The 21,189-nt window shown below is 36.8% G+C and overlaps 1 protein-coding gene across 23 annotated transcripts in view; it reads right to left on the bottom strand.

Moving 5' to 3' along the window:
* Positions 1-21,189, bottom strand: part of ADGRL2 (adhesion G protein-coupled receptor L2) — a 239,601-nt gene that overhangs the window by 63,404 nt on the left and 155,008 nt on the right. For 16 of the 23 annotated variants that reach the window (XM_042461362.1, XM_042461359.1, XM_042461361.1 and 13 more), the window contains exons 4-6: positions 15,195-15,304; positions 4,457-4,471; positions 2,761-3,561 (exon numbers count right to left, since the gene is read on the bottom strand). In XM_042461362.1, coding sequence (XP_042317296.1) covers positions 2,761-3,561; positions 4,457-4,471; positions 15,195-15,304 — 926 coding nt within the window. The remainder of the gene's footprint in view (positions 1-2,760; positions 3,562-4,456; positions 4,472-15,194; positions 15,305-21,189) is intronic. The other 7 variants (XM_042461345.1, XM_042461349.1, XM_042461365.1 and 4 more) reach the window with 1 other exon arrangement.

Genomic DNA, 21,189 nt, shown 5'->3' with positions numbered 1-21,189 from the left:
AGGATATAGACAAGTTGGGTCAGGTTCATACAAGGTGGGAAAACAAATCATATGAGGAAAGGTTGGAGGAGCTGGGCTTGTTCAGCTTGGTGAAGAGAAGACCAAGGGTGACAAGACTGCACTCTTTAAACAGTTCAGAGATTGTCAGAGAGAGGAAGGTGAGAGATTGTTCCCTGCTGCCCCTGACAGTATAACCAGATCTAAGTTAAAGGAGGGTTGATTTCGAATGAACATTACAAATAACTTTTTCACAGTAAGAGCAATTTGAAATGGAACCATTGTCTGCAGATGTGGTGGGGTCTCCTTCTCTGGACATCTTCAAAAAGAGCTGGACCTACTGGGGATATTCTTAACTGGAGATCCTGCACTTTGCAGAGGTTTCAACCCGATGGCCTATGAGACCCTCCAACTGCTATATAATTCTATGATTCTCATGATCAGTGGTCTGGATTCATTCTGAGCCCACTGACCATGAGGATATACCTTTTAAAATTAATATCCTTCTTTGTCTTCAGTCTTACCTTTTTGCAAAACTGATACGTCAACAGAGCCAGTTAATTCAATGAGACTTGACAAACTTAAGTCCCACTGATTTCAAGGAAATGGAAATGGCTTTCTATTAAGCATAGTATGACTACATCTTCTTCCTATCTTCTTCCTATGCAGTTATCTTTAAATCCAATTAAGCAATTTAGGGTGAATCAGAGCAATTCCTGCCATGTTCTCAAGACCACTTGCTTTAAGCAGATTAATTAGCCATTATCATATTTTTACGGTACTCTTTGAAATGACATGCTTGAAGAGTATGTTGTGACTTTTCTATCCAAGTATTCTTGGTTATAATTTCTAGTAGGTGCTTCACATCTGCTGTTCACTTGCACATGGAATCTATATTCAGATCAATAAATTTAAAGCATGGCCAAAATGAAAATAGATCCCTCTGTTAAAGAGCATATTTGTATAGATACATGTTTTAACCTTCAATTTTAGACCTTTAAAAAGAAGGAAGTCTTAAGTAATGTAGGACATTTCTATGAATACTAATATGTATTAAACACACCAACCATTCATTAGAACAGTGTGAAAATAAACTCTATCCATATTTATTTATGTACTAATATTTTCCTGACTTAGCAATAACAAGAAAGATTTTGGACTAACACAAAATTCATCTACAATATTCTCTGACTAAAATAGCATTTGTAATGTATTGCAGGATATGTGTTAATGTTTTGAGAATAACTTTAAAGGTGTTTTAATTGCATTATTTATTAAGCTAATGTTGATTTAAATTATTACCGTATGCACTCACAGCCTCTTTACCAGATTTCCAGTAATATTTAATGAATTCACTGGTTCATCATGTGTTCAGAAATGAAGTGATATTGTGTGCTGGGTGATATTCTCAAATGTATACAAAACATCTACATTCCTACTGTCTGACCAAATAGTACCACAGGCTGAGCATCCCTTATCTGGAATCCTGAAATCCAAAATATTACAAAATCCAAAATTTTCCACATGGGTGGCTGAGATAGTGATAACTTTGCTTTCTGATAGTTCAGTATATGAAAACTTTGTTTCGTGCACAAAATTATTTAAAACTGTATACACAAAATTATCTTCAGGCTATGTGTATAAAGTATATATGAAACATAAATGAATTTCATATTTAGACTTGGGGCCCATCCATAGGAAATTTCATTACGTATATGCCAATATTCCAAAATCAAAAATCAAAAACACGTATGGTCCAATTTCAGACAAGGGAGACTCCGACATGTACTATATACATTTCTACATTTCTTCCATATGAGCATATGGTATTTCTGTTGCATTCCTGCTGGGCACACAGGCATCTAACAATATGGTTATGCACTACTTATATTAGTTCCACATTCCTATCATGTTGCCAGTCTTATATTGCATAATGGAAGTGATAAAAACCAAAACCTGTAACACCTAAATAAAAATATTTGGCAATAACATATGGAGTGGGGGGATAGTAAACTGAAATCATATTTATTGCACTCTACAACAATACATAAACATTATTCTGGGAGCACTTCTTTTTCTAACTTGAATAGAATTTTGCAACTTACTAACAGTGGAATTTTTTCATCCATCACCTGCATTTTATATCTGCATGTGAGCCATGGCTATGCTTTACTGGAGATATTTCTTGTTATTTCAGGCCCCAAATGTCTACTCTTAGGTAATTTATAATCTATACAGTACTTTAGGTGATTATGCTCAGTTGTAGTACACCGTCATACCTTTGCTACACAAAAGGTTAATATTGACATGTTGAAAAGATATTGGGCAATTCTCCTTTAAAACTGCAGCAAAGAAATATAAAATTCACAACATGTCTCAAACAATGTATCTTCACCAAGATCTTTCAATCGTGTTTCTTCCAACTCTGTCTTCATATACAGTATATTGCATTTTAGTTCCAAAGTCAGATAAAAGAACCAATCCTGAACTATTTCCCAGTAGAAAGGGTTGTACTAAGTAGTATAGCAATAGCAACTGCAAGTACATTTCTATACCGCTTGCTGACACACTAGTATGGAATTAAAATGTATTACTGGATATATTGTTGTAGAACAGATAGTATAGGGACAATTTAAATCCACATTTTCTCTTTTTGTTTTATTTTTCTTACAAAATAGGTGATCTGATGGCCGCCTTCAAATACCCTGGAATTTATTAGGAAGCACTTCAAAAACATGAAAATAGGAAAAAATGAAGTCTTACCTTGCGCAGGGTCAGGTGGGCCAAATTCGAGAGAATATCGTAGGATGAAGTTGTTGTTCCATACATATAGTTGATTGTCTCTTGGATTGTAATCCACAGCAGCAATGTAATGGTACATGTTGGGAAAGGGAATATCTACATATTCTCCTCGGTTTAACCTGGTATTATATATGTAATCAATTGAGTTTTTTCCAGTTTCACTTTCATTGTCTTGGTATACTGATCGCACAACATAGAGAACCCCACATATCATAAAGGCATTAGACGCTGCCCGTTTGTCGTATGTTGTTTCCCATGTTGCTTCAAAACGCAGAGTATATGGGTTCAGTTGGCTAATAACTATCATTCCATTGTTTTGTTCTGTAGCATAAATTACCCACAGGCCATTTTCATCAACCGCCAAATCAATGTCAGTCTTTCCACCCCATCTATAAGGGGAAGTGTCATGGTAATTGGCATAATTTATAATAGCCTCTCCACTCTTAATTCTAGTTCTTAAGTCGAACTTTACAATGTTTCTGGTTCTTTCCTTGTTAAAAAAGACTGCACCATCATATACCACAAATCCAGTACCATCCACTCGATTTGGAAGCTTATATGTTGTCTGTTGGCGTCCATTTTGGAAGTCCTCTAAAGAAGCATATTCTATCAACGTATCAGTACGGTATGGAGTCCATGGCATGAAGTATATTTTATCTGCTGCCTGAAGAGGATCTTTGCACCAGGCACCTGCCTTCTGTTCAGCTTCATATAAATTTGGAGAATCCACAACAGCTTTCAACGTCCCAGGGCAAACAAAAACTAGCAGTCGCAGAAGGAAGCAAGACAAGATATTATTTTTAAAAAATAAAATAAAATTCTCATTCTACCTAATAAAATTGCAAATTTTAGAAAGAAAATATCCTTTTAAAATGGCAACAATGTTTCATAATTCATATGTAATTAATGCATGTATTACACTTTGTTATTCATGGTTCCTAAAGTTACCCTAGTAACCAGTATTTGAAATATTTTGCCTAGTATCACCCAAGGTTCTATGCCATATCAATCTGTCTGAAACTATAAAACTATTCTTGTACGTATCATGAATACAGCATTTCTTCTCGAGACTTTTAACTGGTGTGCAGCAGTTCAACTGATTTGTGTTTTTTCCACAGATAATTTCTAAAAATCTTTAAGAAACAGTAAGGCTGAAAATAAAAGTGCCCTCAGTATATAACAAAATTAAAATTATAGCAGAATAAATACATGTTTTTATAGATAGATAGATAGATCTTCATTAGGAACAACAAAAATAAAGGCCAACCAAAGCAATGAATGAAACAGACCAGGAACCCCTGTAATTGTGGCATGCTATGGAGAGGGTTCTGGAAGCCAAGCAAGATGACATTTTTATTAACAAGAAGTAGTTGTGGGTGAAAGAAAGACAGGGAAAGAGAAAGAAAGGGAGGAAAGGAAGGAAGCAAAGGGAGACTCCATCCCAGAGCAGGTACAGACACTAAATCCCACCACCTGCTTCAAATAGCTGAGTCAGTTTAGCAGCCAGGTCAGTTTATTGCAAAGTCGCCTTCTTTTATGCGATCCTGCTGATCATCATAGTATCGGAGTGTTGTGGGGAGGGGAAGGGGAGGAGGTTAACATCCATAAGGCACATAACAAGGAGCTGGGGTGGGATTGGACTATATACGTTATTTACCTTTTTGCTCCACTTCTATTTCAAGCATCGGAAGAAAAATGAAAAAAAAGTGCAAGGGAAAAAAAAAGAAGATTAACACAAATTGGCTATTAGGCGAAGATTAAATTAGTTAACAGATGTTAAACACAGGAAGAATAAGAACTGCACTACATTGGATAGAAAGAAACAGACAACAGGAAAACCTAGCAGGAGAAAGATTCTACAGTTACAACAGTGAACATGGATCAATTATTTTAGTAGGTTAAAGAAGCAATAAAAATATGCAGGGATGTCGTTTCACTTAGTCAACCTGAATAAACAATGAAAGACTTGACTAATGCATGAAAGATACATATAAATATATCCTTCCCCTTCCCAAGCAACCATGTCAACTTCATCTATAAAAGAACTTTCTATTAATATGTTGTTGTTTTTGTGTGCTTTCAAGTCATTTCTGACTTATGGTAACCCTAAGGAAAATCTGTCAAACTTTTTTTTGGGCAAGATTTTTGCCTTTGCCTTCCTCTCAGGTTGAGAGAGTGAGACTTGCCCAAGGTCATCCTGTGGGTTACATGGCTGAGCCAGTAAATTATCCAAAGAATTTTGGCTGAAAGGGGGAATAGATTTATGCTCTAGAAAGCATGGGAAAATTAACTTTAAATGCTCATGCTTTTGCTTTCACATCATGTAAGTTATAGGTGGGCAAATGCCAGGGATTGGGATGGGGTGCGGTGGGGTGAGGGAAATGCACTCTAATTCAGCAGTTCCCAATCTGTGCTCCATGGAGCCCTTAAGGTTCCGTGAGTCAAAAAGGTTGGGAACTCTTGCTCTAATTCTTCTGCTGTGTCCCATCCTCAAGAAACTGTGGAGATGTGCTATTTTCCGGGTCTTGCTCAATGAGCATCTGATCACTTCCTATTTTGAATTAAGGCCTATACATGACTTTAAAAGGTGTGATGTCCTCTGTATATTTTCTCAGTTGCATTGAAATGGCCAACAGAGGCTTTGATGTTATTACTGGCCACTTGTGGACATAAAATTAACCTGCTCTCTCCCCATTTTGAAGTGACACAGGAGCCCTGGTGGCCACAACAGTGTGCATGGGGGACAATGGGGTGCAGTTTGTGCAAACCCACACAAGCTACAGTGTCATTTACAGGTTTCATGCACACCATGTCTTTAATTTTTAAGCCCAATTCTCTTTCTATACATGATAAATGAACTTGGAGAAAGCGTCAGTAAGATATTGTCACAACACCTTTAATTTTGACAAATAACCTTTTGTAAATATAATTTTAAGCTCTAAGTTCCAATTCTTTTCCTATCCTTTCCTATTGAGCCTGGCCATTCAAGACTTTGCAGGCTTATACTGTAAACATAAGTAGAGACATAAACAAAAATTATTGTATTGTTCCACTTCTAATAATATTATTAATCTTATATTCTTGTACACATCATTCTTCTTTCCTATTTTGGCAATATATATAAAACCTACCACTGATGAGATTGGTTTTGCCTGAAAACCAAATGAAACTGTTCAGTTTATGACCAGATGCTCAGTAGCCTCTACAGTCCTCATTTTCATTGTCCTTCCTAGCCTTCAGTGGATGAAGACTAGTATCAGGAATTTTGTATGTGTCCAGAGCTCAATTTGTAGCCCATAATAATTGTAACGTGGTGTAATGCCACTATGTCTTACATGTAGAGAAAAAAAAATCAACTTAAACTGTAAGAGCTTTTGGTCTCTTGAACCAAAGGTTTCTTGAATCTAAAGGTTCACCATAAAAGACAAAATAAATTAATCAAATTAAATGTAGTCAATTATTCGTGCAAATTATTTGTACAACAAGTACAAATTCTCTGTGCTTCCCAGCTATCTGTAAGATGTAAAACTACTGAAGGTGATTACAAATCCCTTGTTACATGCAAGCCCATTCAGACATGATATGAAATCCCAGCAGATCAATTTAAGACAAGACAACACAACACTGTCACAGGCACAGAAGAAGAACTAAAGGGCATGCAGAACAGACAACTCAAGCCAGTAGTTCTTAACTGTTTCTGTGTCATGGACCACTTTAAGATTCTGAACAGACCCCATTCCCTAGGGGGAAAAATATACACACGTGCACACGCACATGGCACACAATTCATTTCATTCCATTGGAAATTGATTTCCTTCGTGTAGATTAGTTTGGAATGAAAAAAGAAAAAGAAACAAAACTACAGTGGACATTTAACAACCCTTAAATTTAACCTTAAAAAATCACCATCTCTAGAAAAGTTCAAAAGAGGATATTGAAGGCTTAAAATATTTTTTTTAAAACATCCAATTCATTGAAATGACTAGAAGGCCCATGGATGCCACATTAAGAACTCTGCAAGTCACTGTGAAAACTATTTCTCTATGTTACAAATAAGGAGCACTAAGGTTCAAAGTGTAGTCCTATGGCTATGGCTGGAAACTAACTATTTTTATCTTCTCTGTTTCTTTTTAACACACACATGCTTTCCCATGCAGTCACACACTCCCCCATACACAAGCACACAAACCAACATATACATATGTGCTCTACTACTGAGCTATAACTTGTCATACTTTGGGATAAAACCTATTGCCTACTTGCTTACAGGCTTCACAAGCTATCTGCAGATTCTCCCCTACTCTGCCAAACAGGAGGCAAGATCACTTTTCCTTTATCTGTGGGCTATTTCATTTTCAAGTGTCTGTTGCCAAACAATAGGAAGCAATCTTCAGTGAGGGAAGACGCCCACCTTCTCTTTCAGATTAGCTAAATGAGAGGAGCTGACAGATGCCTTCCTGAGAATTGAGTTGGCTGGGCAACTCAAGGTGGAAGGAGTACTTTTCTTTCTCTACCAGGCTCACATACTTCATCAGGACGAAATGGAAAAGTTCAACTTTCTCTCTAATGGACGGAACTTGCTCTGCAACTCATAAGAGAAGTGGGAGGGGAGAAACAATTTCCCTTTTATCTAAGGGGAGCTTTCCCTCCCTTCCATTCTCCCTGGTGGAATGGGAAATTTGACACCTTCACTCCCAAGACACTTCATTAGTATTATGTTTTTCCTTTCATCTTTCTGGAATAAGGGGTGATAAAAAGCCTAAATTACTGCACAACCATTACATAATCAAGGGATATTATTACAGTAGGGTGTGTGCGCCCCCCCTCTCTCTCTCACACACTGCATGTCACTCTTAGCCACGGATAGTAGCAAGTGTTGACAGTTGTGCCTTCAACAGGTTACACATCTGCCAACATATTTAGCCAACCCATCATGATTCAGGTGCTAACAAGGATCATAGCTGTACAACCTGCCCTCTTCCACTTTCCACTGATCAAAATGGGAACTTTGAGACCTCTTACCTATAAGAATACAATATTTCACTAAATTAGCAAACACAAAAAAGCTTGAAATGTTTGACATGGGCTAAAACAGAGAAAGGAAGGAAGGAAGGAAGGAAGGAAGGAAGGAAGGAAGGAAGGAAGGAAGGGTAGGCCATGAATCACATTAAACACAGAGGAAAAAATTAAACCAAGGTAACATCTTTATTAGAGTTCTCTAAAAGTTGACCTGTTTATGTATTCATGTAGGCCGATTAGAGGTTTTCCTGAAAAGGTCCGTACTGATAGAATAAATCATACTGATTTTTGATGGAAAAGAATTTTCAGCTCTACAGGATGGTATACTGAAAAATCAAGGACCTATGTCTGGGTCCCCATAATATCTTAAAAAGTGAAATGTGCACGACATAAATCCCCATTACCACCATTTTGTGTTATGTTTAACCCACCCCACCTCTTTTCTAACAGAAGCAACTTATTTTCATTATCTTTTCTTGATGTTTTTCATGGATGAATATTCATCTTGAGAACACAGTGACTTTTCAGTCTTGAACTGAAATATCTGTCTAAAAGGAATAAGCATAAACCTCTAGAAGGAAGAAGCAAAACACGGTAAGAAATGGCAAGGAGGAGAAAACAGAAAATAAATTATGTTTATCCCATTTACACATTCTTCAGCACGAAACAAGTGAAAACCAGGAACCTAGTGTATAAAACGTACCTTACCATGTACTTAGGACAGATACCAAAAATTCTTTGTCATCTTGGTATTTTGTTTTGTTTTTACAGAAATTTTGTTGTTTGTCCATAAATAATTCATTTAAAGAAAAGTAATTGTGAAACAGTGCTTGAAAACAACTAGTTTAAAACAATAACTCGCTATTAATTCATTTTTTGTAACAAATGCATAACTAAGTTAAACTGTTATTTAACATATAACAACGTTAACTATGTTAAATTGTGATTGTAACTTAATAGAGACATGTGGCATAACTATGACTTTTTACTTTAAATGCACCCAGCTAGTCTCCTTTAGCTGGATGAGCTGCAAGCATATCACCTGCAGGGACATCCCAACTCTCCTATCAAATAAAAGGAAAATAGCTGGACATATCACCACTGATCCCCTAGCTCTCTGGCAAGCTGGTTATGTCTATGGAGGTGTGTGTGTCTGCATGTCTTACAAGATAGTTTTTAGGGGACTAGCATAAGGAAGTATGGCTATCTGTGGAAGCACAGCTATGTGAGATACGTATGTCTCCTGATTTACAATCTTAGCCACTGAGGAACAAGAAAGTAAACAGCTACTTTCAAAGGTTCTAATGGTAATGCAAAAAAGCTTCTATGGGAGAAGAAAAGAACAATGGACTCAAAACGGTAACTAATTAATTTTGCAATGTTCTTTCTCAAGGTCTAGTATGAAGTACATTCAGATAACCATGCCAATTCAACAGTCTCTTTCCGATGAGATCATTCCATAGGGTTTACATACATGCAAGGACTGTGTCATCCATTTGACTAAACAAACTTATTTTGTGCAATATATGTTCCCATGAAGAGTTCTACTTTCTTCATTGTCATTAAAGAGATATTATAAAATGTTACTACTTTGGAAATGCTGATCAAACCATTGTTTATGTGACATGCTTCACTTGCAAGGAAATCTATAATGGTTTAGACCAAAATGTACTTGAAACATAGTGGCATCAAGTGAAAATATTTTAATAACTATATCGATCTAAAACTAATAATAATAATAATAATAATAATAATAATAATAATAATAATAACAATAATAATATCTACCACTTAAATTTTTAGGAGTCGTGTCAAAGTTTCCAAAATCAATCTCATGGATCAGAATTCAACAAGAGTTAAGCACCTTTCAAGTGGGTAATTATTATTACTTCAGGTCTATTAATATCAGTGGGACATAGATATATCTAACTTTGACTTGAGGATGTTCATATCTCCTAATGTTGGTTGATCTAGATGTGCATTTTCCAATTGTGCATCATCAACTGAGTATTCAAGTGATTAGAAAGTATTCACATAAACAGATCAGAATGTTAAAGCTTGTAATTTCAACACTAATGACCTCCTGATGGTTCTGTATGTGAGCTTATTCCACATTAAAATAAAGCAATATTGATCCTGCTTAAAATAAATAATAGTAGAACAATGGCATAAAGACAACAGTAACAAAATTATTAGTGGTGTATCTGTTGTAGGTACATTGCATACAGCTGTACATTTTCAGAGAGGAATAGATTTGCTAAAGTAAACAAAAACTGCCAATTGGTACAGTCAGAGAATAAAATACTTTTGTGTAGTTTCCAATGAATTCCAAGGTCCAGACAAAGCTTAAAACAAAATGTCATGCACATATGTAGAAAGTGATGCTTCTCATATGCTTATTAATCCTAAAAGGACTGACTTAGGTTATTTGAAGTATCAACATATATTTGTGCAATGTAATTGAGAGAAATGTCAAGTGGAGTACTCTCAATTCCTCTGTAATTTGATCAATAATACTCTCACTCAAGGCCAAAGCAATATATTCCAGGTTTGTTTTAGGATTCTGATTTTCATGGCAATTCATCTGAGGCTTGTTTTGAAAAGTTGGGGGGGGGGCATGGTGTTGGTGGTGATAAACCACTGCAATAGAAAAGATTTTTTAAAAAAAGAAACAAAAACACCCAATCATTAAGTATATCTTTTAAAGGACTCTGGAATCAGAATACTTCTATGTAATGCAACACATGAAGCTGTGAAAAAGTTAATAAACCACATGAAGGCTTCCCATTTTCTATGCAATACAGAGAGGTCTAACTATTAAGCACAATCTAGTATCATTCCGTGCTCCAATAAACAGATGGAGATGGTGTAGTAAAGTTAAGAGTGTAGGAAAGGCAAAATGAAGCTCAGGACATGGGTAGTTCTTTAATACTTTGGACCTATTACGGACCTATACGATTTTACCTGGGAGTAGGTGTGACTGAATTCAATGAGATCTTACATCTGAGTAGACACATATAGGACAACACTTGTAACAAATATCTGGTAAGCCTCTTTAAACACCATAATGTTTCAGAAATGAATCACACTATAATGGGAGTGGTCTTCATGTTTATACTGTTATTTCCTTTGGAGAAACAGTCAGGTGTGAAGGCGAAAACCCTTTCTCCATGTGGCTCCTTGTTGCATAAACTAAATGTCTGTCTCACTTTTGGTACTTTTCATAGGCAACTCTGCAACGAACACACCAGCAAACATAGGTGTAGGCAGTTGGCCTAGATAGATCTGAAGCACTATGCCCTGCCTTGTTCATTTGTCAATCAAACCTGAGTCTTTCCTTCTGTATCTTCACCCTCCAAATTGATACTCCATTTCCAAATTATCAGGAAAGTAATTCATTATCAATCATACACTGGATTTATAGATTACAGTACAAGAAAAAAAATAGTTCTTCTCTTTCTTTTACATGCCATTTCCGTGTGCTTATGCTGAGAACCTACATGCTCTTTTGGACACAGTAATGCTTCTAAGCATGCAGTTCAGGTGTCTTTATCATGCATTCCAATGTGACTCATGAACAACCTTGCTCATTTCCACAGTTTGAGGATTCTTAAACACATCTGGCTCTGTGGGTTCTTGTTTATGTGCTGATATAGCAGCTTAAGATGACAACCCAGGAGTAGGGGGAATATCCAAATCTACCCATTCTGCATAGAACCTTTAACTGGAAGAGGAAATAGCTGAAGGAGGGGTAGGCAGAAAAAGTTCATCCACCAAATGTCAAACGTGGGTCAGCTATAAAAACTAAGGCTGCAGTTTAGAAGCTGTACAGTCAGCCCTTTTCATGCTCACTGATCATGCTCAAAATAAATGTAATTGAGAGTGCACTGTATCATAGCTGTTCTAAAAGAGAATTAGCTCAGAGGGAGAAGTGTACTGCCTCAAAAGGATGGTCTCCTTTCTCTCCATGGCCTTGAACCTGGAATACCTATGGATTGTAAGAGCATTACCTCAGTGCAGGAAGTGGCCCAGGTATAATGTAACATACAGTGCCTTGGTGCAAGTAGAGCAGACACACAATCTTAAGTGCTGTGTTTGTGGGCTCACAGGAACAGTGAAATGTGTTTCACGTACTTCAGAAATTCAGACGTTTCGTAGGGGATTGAGATTGAGTACTGCAAATCATTCAAAGTATGCATGTCTACACATAAAACTTCAAAACCCTCCCCTTATATACAGAGAGTGAACCTTAAAAAAAGAAAAGCACAGAAAAGGATCTGGGACTGATTGAGAGAAAAAAGCTGAAGATTAAAAGTAAGTTCATACGGAAATGGTGGGAGATTCAAAAGAGACAATAAAGCTTATGAGAACATTTGGAATCATGGTCAAAGTTAGGGGAAATTCATTCAAAGAAACTTATTTCTGAAAACACTACTACATTTTGTACATCTTACATCTGCTGTGTGTGAATTTGGAGTTCATTACCCAAATATTTACAGCAGTGGTATTTCAATATTTGTTACTGAACATGTTTCTTAAATACATTTGAAAATGCGTGCAACTAATGAGCATACATAGTCTTTACTGAGGAAGCATGCTCACAAATGCTGCATGAAATTAGAAGAGGGGGAGGATTTCTTTAAGTCATGTAGTTAGGGAATCATTCAGGAAGGGGTTCTGGTGTACAACAGAAACAACCGCTGACTTTAGCTGCATCCGCACTGCAGAAATTAGCTAGTCTGATGCCACTTTAACTGCTATGGCTCAATACTATGGAATTCTGGAAACTATGGAATTCTGGTTCTGCTCTGGTGCCACAACAAACTCCAGTTCCCAGAATCCCACAGAATTGAGCCATGGTGGTTAAAGTGGTGTCAAATTGGATTATTTCTGCAGTGCAGATGCAGCCTTTGTCTTTCTAAAGACAAAAGACTGAACTAGATGTGATTATTCATCCTTGCATGGGTGGTCTGTTTTCTTCCAATAAACAGCAAGTTTAAAGAAGGAAAGACACATCAGGACTTCAATAGTGCATGAAAATGGAATGGAACTTTAACTACGATTATTAAGCAACACATTGTATTAACATTTAATACCCACATTAGCTATATATTTGTTGAGGAGAAAAATCAGCCACACGAGGGCTGAAGATACAACCATCTCTTGTCTGGCCAAAAATTGCAATTGAACAAGTCTAGCTATGCCAGGGAAACAAGTTTTTCTTGTCTTTTATTCATGTCAAATTTTCATTAAGTCAAAATTTTAAGCTGGAGGTTTAAATGGTAAACTGTTGCAATCCTGAACCCATTTATGCATGCTTAATCACTTTCAGTTCATCTTACAGTGTTGACATATAGAGCGGGTTCTGTACTACAACCAAAGTTTATTCTTGTCTGTGAACAAAACATATATTACAGAGTAAGCATCATCGTACTATCAACCATTTTTTGTACGATGTAATATAAGCCAGAACAAGAAAATGAAATTCACATTAAATCAGATTCAAATGCGTTCATGCAAATTAACTCTGAATTTGATTAACAAAGCAGAAAAGAAAGACCCTGATGCATTTCAATCCTAGACAGAACAACTAAGAAGAGTATTGTGACAAAATGAGCAGTAAGCAGTGAGCACACTGAGAGACAGATATAGATATTTAAAAGGAGTAAAATAACTACATGTTAAGTATTCTGCGTTGGCAGTGCCGTGCAGAGTATCCTTCTGTTAACTGCAAAAGAAACAAATTTTCTGTAGATAGGAAAACCCAATCAGCAGGGCATAGCCACACTTCCAGCCCTAAAACCGCATGGAAAATTATCTGAAATCTGAAAATAACACTTGTATAAAACTACTGCCTTTGTCCTACAGGAACTGCTCCAAAGAAATACAAACATACTGGCATTTCAGTGATTGTTATAGCTTAATAAATTTCAGTGGAGTTATAGGTTAATCAGTTCACTGCTTCTTTCTGGGAAGTTAGTAACAAAAACTGTAGTCTTAATGTAATGATGATTTCATGAAACAAAATTGTTTTTTGTTAAGTAGGGACAATAGATTCCTATTTCAAGTGCCACAAGAAGAATGGTTATGGACACAGGAGAACAGATACTAAAGTTCAGTGTATGCAGTAGGCTTCCAATTTTACCAATGGCACAGAACACTAAATCCACAACAAGCACCTGTTTCACAATAGAACAGAAATACATAGCAAGAACGGGGAAAAAGTGATGTGTGTTCAGCCTTTAACTAATGCTTAGTAAAATCAATATGATGATTCTGTATTAAGCATGGCATTGGTGAAAATATGTTTATACATATTTAACCATATAGTAAGTGAGAAAAGCAGAGTCTGCATATTATACATTTTTACAGTTTATTCAAATATAAGATTTAATGCGGGAGTACGGAAACTGTGGGTCCTGAAACCCACTCCTCCCCTTTTGGAGTCTTTGGAGCTTTTCAGGACAAATCTACATGCCTCCAGACCCATTTTTCTCCCAGTTGCACTTTTGCTATACAGCTTTCAAAACCACTGAGACCCCTTACTCAGACCTCATTCCTAGGTCCCCAATTACTGGAATATTGGTTCAAAACCAATCAAAAATGAAACTGGAGTGCTTGTTGCTGTGGCTTTGGCAACCAATGCCAAGGAAATGAATATATACTGGCATACACATGTATACATATATGCATGTATACATACATACATATGTTACATTATTTATTCTCTGTATGGAAGAGAATATATATGGAAAATATTGAACTAAAGTATGTTCAAATAATGGCATTACACTGACTAAAAAGAAGAAAACTGTAATGTTATGGAGTTACTAAAAATGATGAGGTTTATGTTATTTTACCTGAAAATTAATGCAATAAAATAAGCTTTGCTAAATCAAATAATATTATGAAATAAATTAAGTCCTGGATACGTCCAAGGTACTTTTCATCTATACACCAAAGTTACCCCAGCAGGTAGGCTTCTCAAAGCAATTTTGAAAATGAAAATGAAAGCAAATGGTGATTTTTCTTCAGATAACTGCAAGCGAAGCCAATTTGTCAGGACCTGATTAGGACAAAAGTACAAATTCCTATCTTGCCTTAATAATAGCTAATTCAAATTTGTTTTTGGAGGGTGGAGTGAATCAACCACAGCAGCCTTAAAATCAATACACAGACAGATGCTTGGCCAGCATCATAGGATGGGCTCCTTTCCACACTTTGTGAAGTTAATTGGAGGCTCTAGTTTGTTAAATGCTCTGCATGCATAATGGTTCTCAAGTCATAATGGTATGCTCTTTTTGTGGATTTAGTATGACTCCAGCAATAACTGTGAAGGCTAGATGAGTGAGCAAGAACAAAAAGTGTGTACTTACTGTAAGGGACACATTCATATTGGACTTCGAGGTATTTATATGTTCCAGGACAGGGATCAGGAAATACATCTGACCCAGTGACTACTATACACTGGGTTCTGTTGTTACACCTAGAGGACAAAGAATGTAAACATATTAAATTAAAAAGAGTAGTTCAGCTTCTAATAAATCATACGAAATAAAGCAGTGCTGTATCTGTTGTGAGTGTGGCACACAAACCTTCCCCTCATGACAAATTTATCAAATAATCCACTCAATTTATATCCCACTGTTCTCAGAGCATGGGATCCAAAGTCACTTATAATGATTTAAAATAAAAGTTTAGCTGAAATCTTATTTTATATGTTTTTTTAAAAAAATAATAATCAACAATTCTATTTAAAAGCATATGGTAAAAAATGTTTAAAGTACATTCAAAACATAATTGAAAGGATATGAGATAAAAACACACCACCCACTTTTCAGACAACTGGTGAATTAATAAACTTTCTGTTGTTGTTGCTACTTCTATTGTTGCTGCTATTATTTTAGGAAGCAGAAGTTACACTGGTATAGCTAAAAGATTTATTTTATTTTATTCAACTATCTGGCATTCTACCCTTCAGTGTGGCAACTCTGGCAGTGTTATATGATAATCCAAAACAATATAATAGTTAAACTAAATGAGATATAAATTAAATAACAGAAAAAAATAAAAAGCATGAAACAATAAAAGGAAATCCATTTTTAAAATTTGTCAGTAGCAATGAAAATCATATTAGAGAACATGCTGAAAACTAAGCAATGGGACTAACAAGACCTCAGGTTTTGTGCCAAATAACCTCTTTGGGAATAAATTCCATATGCAGTGTTTCACATCTCTGAATTGTTGCTTTCATTAAAGTCATGAGCACCTTGTAATTTATAAGAAATCAAGCCAACAGTGCAGTGAAATATGTAGACAGAAGTCAGCCCTACTGAATATCATGGCTTAAATACAGTGCACCCACGTCATACACGGGCGCGTTTTACGCTGCTTCCACCATACGCTGGAAGCCATGCCAAAAGGAAGGGAGCCATGCACTGGAAGAAAACAATGGCACGCGCTCCCGTGGCATGCGCCCTGTGTGTCACTGCCGCGCTGCCACGGGCACAAGCCCCATTCATTTGAATAGGGCTTGAGCATCCGCGTTTTTCCCCTTACTCAGGGGGGTCCGGAATGGATCCCCGCATAAGGGAAGGGACGATTGTACAATTATTAGTTCCAACTAAAAGGGACCCACAATGGACACTTGGAAAGAACACTTATGGAAGTTCCATTGTTCAATAAGTCTCCCCTACTTGGAATTACAAACTGGATTTAGGTCAATGGGACTTTGTGTATATGTGTGTGTGTGTGTACCTTCAAATCCATTTCTACAGAGGGCGACCCTATGATTTTCATAGTGTTTTCTAAGTCAAGGAATACTCAGAGGTAGCTTCTGTCCATCCCTTCCCCTGAAATATAGCCTACTGAACCTGGTGTTCATTGGTGGTCTATAAATAGCATAGGAGTAGTGCACCCCAAACTTTTTTCATAGGGGTAGGGAATATTAGTGCTCCAGATACTGTTCTTTCTAACTTCCATTATCCTTGATCACTTGCCATGTTGTCTGGGGATGATGTGAGGTGAAGTCCATCATCATCCCCTGCTTTTTTTTTAATGCTTTTCAAAGAGACTAGCTACAAAGGACAGTAAAGCTGAAGGATTTCAGCCAAAATTATGCATTTTAAGGTCTCATTGATTTTAACAGTAGTATCAACCACACCGTATGCCTCAGTTTAACACTATGTACGTTTAGCCAAAAATCAGCCAAAATTATGCACTTTAAAGTCTCATTGATTTTAATGGGAATGTCAGCCACATGCTGTAAAACAGCCTGACAGTATGCATGGTTACTCTCAGAAGAAATATTCATGTTTACTCCAAATACCTAGGACTATAGTATGTTTTTTTTTAAATAACATTGCCTTAGTTGTGTCCCCACAATGCTGGCTCATCCACTGGCATCAAGCAGCTCGAGCGATGGGGAGGGCATCTTCTATAAAATCCTGTGATAATGAGAAGACACTGGCTTGTGTAAGATCATAAGCAAACATAAAATGATTGTACTGTGGATGGTCAGATGCTTCAAAAAGACTTCTCGTTTTGGAATACGGATGAAGACAGACTCGTCAAAACTTTTTAAAAAGAGAATAGTAAAAAACTTCTTCCAACTTTTTACTTTGGAAGAAAAGGAAGGAGTGAAGAAAAAGGTCAGAAACAGTTTGCTGATTAAAACAAAGAAAACTTGGCTGATCTCCTGGGTGAGTTCTGTTTGTCAGTAAACTGAAGGAAGCCAGTTCTTAAAAATAACAGCTGAGCCTTTGACTCCAACCATACATCAACTCTTGCAATCTAAGCACTTCCCACACTACTAAATACCCTTTCGCAAGTAATATCTTGTACCTTGAATTTCTGACATTTGTCCTCTGCCAATAGGTGCAAGATCAAGCTGAATTCTGGCTGTACACAGGAATTAAAGCTACGCTAAAGTTTCAGCAGAACTTGAATGCTCCTACTAATAAATGAGAAATCAGGACAGCTCTCTCACTTTTAGGGTGGTTTTGAAACAGACTATGATTCCAGAATTCTTGAGAATATAAAGAACACTAAGCATTCCTTGCTTTGCCTGGAAGACCATACAAAGGAAAGACTGGTTAAGTGGATTGCTTATTGTTTCTTTGGGGCCCTTCTGACAATACTGATAGCTGTCATTTCAGTTCCAACAATTACAGTTGGATGATTTGTTGTCATCACTTCCTGAGAAGCAGAAAACTTTGTGAAACTCAGCTTGCTTTCATCCCTTCTGCAATATAAAGTATAGTGCACCCGTGTCATACACGAGCACACTGAAAGTCACGTGATGGAAGAAGCAATGGCGCACGTGCCGTGTCCATGAGCCCCATTGTTTCAATGGAGCTCGAGCATATATGGTATTTGCCTTACGGGGGGAGGGGATGGAACAGATCCCCTGCGTAAGGAAAGGACACACTCTACATTGATTTCATGTCATTCCTTATATAAAGCAAGCTGTTTTGCTACTACATATATAACAATATACAGAAAGGCATGTTGGCAGTGACTGGTAAAATCTCAGCATTCTAAAAAATAGTTGGACAAGACTTCCAGTGGTCAAGGGGTAGACCTGCATACATATACATATCAAGAGCCTGATGCAAAGATAAAATGTTAAGCTGAGGTCAGCTAGATTGAGGGAGGTGGTGAAGCAGGGAAGTAGGAGGTAGTTGCAGATGCAGCACATCAAGGACCTTGTCTCCCTCCCCATGATGATGTTAAGCCAAGGTCAGCTACAGTGAAGGGGCAGTGGGGTAGGAGGAGGTGTTTGAAGAGACCAAAAACAAAAAACTGATAAGACTTGTAGGTGTGACTTTTTCCTTTTAAAAATTATAAAGTAATATATTATTTTATTTCTCTTTTCTGACATCAACCTAATCTTGCTAGGCTTACACCAAGGGGCAAGTCATCTTTTTGAGGAATAGGACTTTCTCTTTCTCCTTTTATTTTGTGCTTCTCTCAATACTGCTCCAGTGGGTGCATCCATCACCCAGAGCAGATTTTGAGGGAGAATGCTTTAAAGAATTTTATTATGAGTGACACAAATGCAATATATCATTTGCTTTGATCCCAAAGTGATCAGGCACATAGCAGCAGATTAACAGTGTTACATTTTATCTTAAGGTATATTCCCCAATTTCTTATCTACCACCTCTTATTCCAAATCATCCCAGTTAACACTGGATATTAATTTTGCAAGCCTTTTGAACATTTGCCAATCGCTATAACTGTTCCATTCAAATCTATGCTTCTGTGGTAAATTATATATAAAGTTCTCTTGGTTTCAGGTGCAGGAGAATATAGTTTTTCATTTATTGCAAAAGTGGAGACTGGTGATATGTTAAAACTATCTTGTAAAATGTATTGGTCAAAAATATCAGTACATCAATCTCACATATGGAGCAAATATTCAAACACTTTTCTATGTTATGTTGAAAATGCCCTTTTTTCCCTGATGAAACCAGGGGATGTTCTAGAATCTAGATGTATAGATAACTGTCAAGGTTTGTATACGATATACTGTATGCTCATCATCTACTTAAATGATACATTTAAAGGCCATGAAGATTTGTTTTATGTTTTAACAATCTCCATATTAAAATATATTTCACCTAAATATATGAAAAGCTTTAATTAACCTGGTGTGGAGATAATTCCAAAGGAAATTTGAAACCAAACATGGACAGCTAATTAACAACGCCAGTGAGACAATGAACTTAGCAGACCTCACTCAAAAGACTGGTGTCAATGCAGGTCTGGGCTTGCATCAACTGAAGATCCCAGAAAATAAAACAAGAACTTGGGGAAATGTACAAGGTAATTTTACATCTTTCAATTGCTATTACTTTTGGCCACTTTCCATTTATGTCTGCAAATAGTGTACGTTTGTTCTCGTGCGCTTAACTTTAAAAGCAGCCCTTGTTTCCATTCTAATTTGTTTGTGTTCCTGCTGTAATCTCGACTAGTACAATTCCCAACAAATTGCTTTTGCTCTCTTGATTATCTTATGCTCATTATTACACTTTACCAAGTGAAAAGTATGGAGATGAGATTCCATGTGTAATCTATTTGTGTGAGGTGTTTTAATCAATGGTCTTGCTCTGCTGATTAAGCAGAGGCTTCTGTTTGGGCAAGATAACATTAGTTTCTCCTGTCATGCTCCAAAAGCCATTGGGAATCTTCAGAAGATCATTAGATATGCTACAATAAGGCTTTGGTACATTCCCTTTTCTTCCTTAAATTACTTCACTGTCCTATCATTCCCCATCACCACTGGCACTGCATTATTATTACAGCTCCCCTGAAACTTGCACTAGAGCTCTGTCTCCAGGCCATAGGATGCCATTTTCAATTGAGGCCTCTGCTTGAAAATATAAATTAAGAAAATTTCATTATCTCCTGCCAGGGGCCATTATTCACTACTGTTCTAGAGAAGATTAAAAATGCAAAATCTACAGTCTTGAACAAATACTTCAGCTCTAAAATGAAAAGCTTAGTATATAATTACATGACCAGCACACCAGAAGTAGCAAGAAGTAGTATGGAAAGTGAGAAAATGTACATTGTTTTTTGGTGTTTTTTTTTTTAATATGCACAGACAAGCAGAAGTGACAGGAGACAGGTTGAAATAGAGTCAATTACACTTATAGTAGGCACGTTAATTCCATAATGCCAAGATGAGGCTAATCCAATCCAACCTATTCATTTCAATTAAAACTTAATTTAAACTACCTTTATATTGGGCTTTGCTGAGATAGCGTGACTGTGGAAAAACCACAAATAACAAACATACTCTGTTTTTACCTGCAAGAACACCTCTCTAGGAATCTCTAGGTCCTCCAGGGCAACTCTGTGGTCGACATCTACCAGACACTGACCTCAGAATTGCCCTGGAGCTACAAATGCCTAGAGGAGTGCTCTCTGTAGGAATATTTAGGTCCTTGGTTAAAGTTGACCATAGAGGTGCACTGGAGCACCTAGATATTACCAGAGAGGACATATTAATAAAATCTGTGAATATTCAAATGTACAAAAGTCAACGCTGCAAATGTGGAGGGATGAGTGTACCTTCAAAAAGAGTAAAGGGTCTCTTTTACAAGAACAAGAAGCCAGAGGAAACATACCTTACTATGCAACCAGTGATGTTAGTGGACAATTAAAATTTTTATTAACTAGACTAGGCATTCAGGAATTCAGCAGGTAAAGATTTATCTGCTTCTTTATCTGCAGTGAAAGGCGCAGAAACCTCATAGGAAAAAAGCAAAACCCTATTTATGAAAACCACTAGGAACTTGTGACCAGGAGTTACACAATGTGTTGGTTTGAAGATAAGATGACCCACGAATATTCATTCCTTTT

Source organism: Sceloporus undulatus, chromosome 4, assembly GCF_019175285.1.
Source record: "Sceloporus undulatus isolate JIND9_A2432 ecotype Alabama chromosome 4, SceUnd_v1.1, whole genome shotgun sequence".
NCBI lineage: Eukaryota > Metazoa > Chordata > Lepidosauria > Squamata > Phrynosomatidae > Sceloporus > Sceloporus undulatus.
The sequence above is the reverse complement of the archived record's forward strand: the minus strand, read 5'-3'. Positions and strand labels throughout refer to the sequence as shown.